Consider the following 1,120-nt stretch of genomic DNA (forward strand, 5'->3'; position numbering starts at 1 on the left):
CATTAAAACTAAAAAATTGAGAAAATATCATACCTAAAAACCACAAGAATGACAAAAATGAATAAAATGACGAAAATGATTAAGATTGATACAAAATTTCTAAAGGTTGAAAAAAGTAAAAAAATATTACAAAAAAATCAAAAAAATTTGATATCATATTCTGTAAAAAGAAAAACTTAATTAAGAATACATATTCCTACCTAAATAGTTAAGCATTTTTTTCTAGGTTCTCGAAATGCGAATGGAACAAAAACGGCAAAACCTTACAAACAAGGACTGGGAAAGAGGATGAATCCAACATTCGAGCACCCCGATTGTTCATCGAGAATCTGGAAAATTTCTTATCCCAATCGCCCCAGTTGGACAACCGCATCATTCTGGACAATCTGAATACGATTATTTTTGCTGCCACCGACACTTCGGCCACCGTGGCCTCCACCACCCTTCTTATGCTGGCCATGCATCCGGAAGTTCAGGAACGTGTCTACCAGGAGGTGATCAGCGTGGCACCCAGTGGTCCTCTCGAGTATCAAGATGTATCGAAACTGGAGTACATGGAAATGGTTATAAAGGAATCGATGCGACTGGTTCCGGTTGTTGCCTTGGTTGGGCGCATTTGCGAAAAAGATCTAACGGTTGGAGAGTATGAGATTCCAGCTGGAGCGGAGATCGTGATTCCGATTATCAAATTGCACCGCAATAAGCGAATCTGGGGACCGAATGCGGAAGAATTTGATCCGGAAAATTTCTCCCGTGGGAACTGTGCTAAAATGCACCCCTATGCGTTTCTGGCATTCAGTGGAGGTGCGCGGAATTGCATCGGAATGAAGTATGCGTATTTAACTCTAAAGATTGTGCTGGCTAATCTGTTACAGCACTATCGATTCAGTACCCGGTTGAAACTGGACGAATTGAAGTTCCATGCTTCAATTGTGCTGCAAATTGCCAACGGGCACATGGTTAGCATACAACGGCGAGTTTAAAGTATGAGGAATAAGAAAAATAAATATTGAACAACTTGTTTCATATTAAATCATTTTAAGCAGCCATGTCAAACTGGAATTTCACGGTCTATATGTGGCCCACGGTGACCTAAAAACAATGAATTACTCAAGGCGTA

The 1,120-nt window shown here is 40.2% G+C and overlaps 1 protein-coding gene across 1 annotated transcript; it reads left to right on the forward strand.

The window, feature by feature from the left end:
* Positions 1-274: 274 nt before the first annotated feature.
* LOC129759255 (probable cytochrome P450 313a4) lies at positions 275-959 on the forward strand (the record flags this gene model as incomplete). The annotated part of the gene is made up of 1 exon (XM_055756668.1): positions 275-959. A coding segment is annotated over one exon (685 nt), but the record flags the coding sequence as incomplete, so codon positions are not given.
* Between the last annotated feature and the right edge of the window lie 161 nt (positions 960-1,120).

Source organism: Uranotaenia lowii, unplaced genomic scaffold (genome assembly GCF_029784155.1).
Source record: "Uranotaenia lowii strain MFRU-FL unplaced genomic scaffold, ASM2978415v1 HiC_scaffold_1300, whole genome shotgun sequence".
In the NCBI taxonomy this organism is placed as follows: domain Eukaryota; kingdom Metazoa; phylum Arthropoda; class Insecta; order Diptera; family Culicidae; genus Uranotaenia; species Uranotaenia lowii.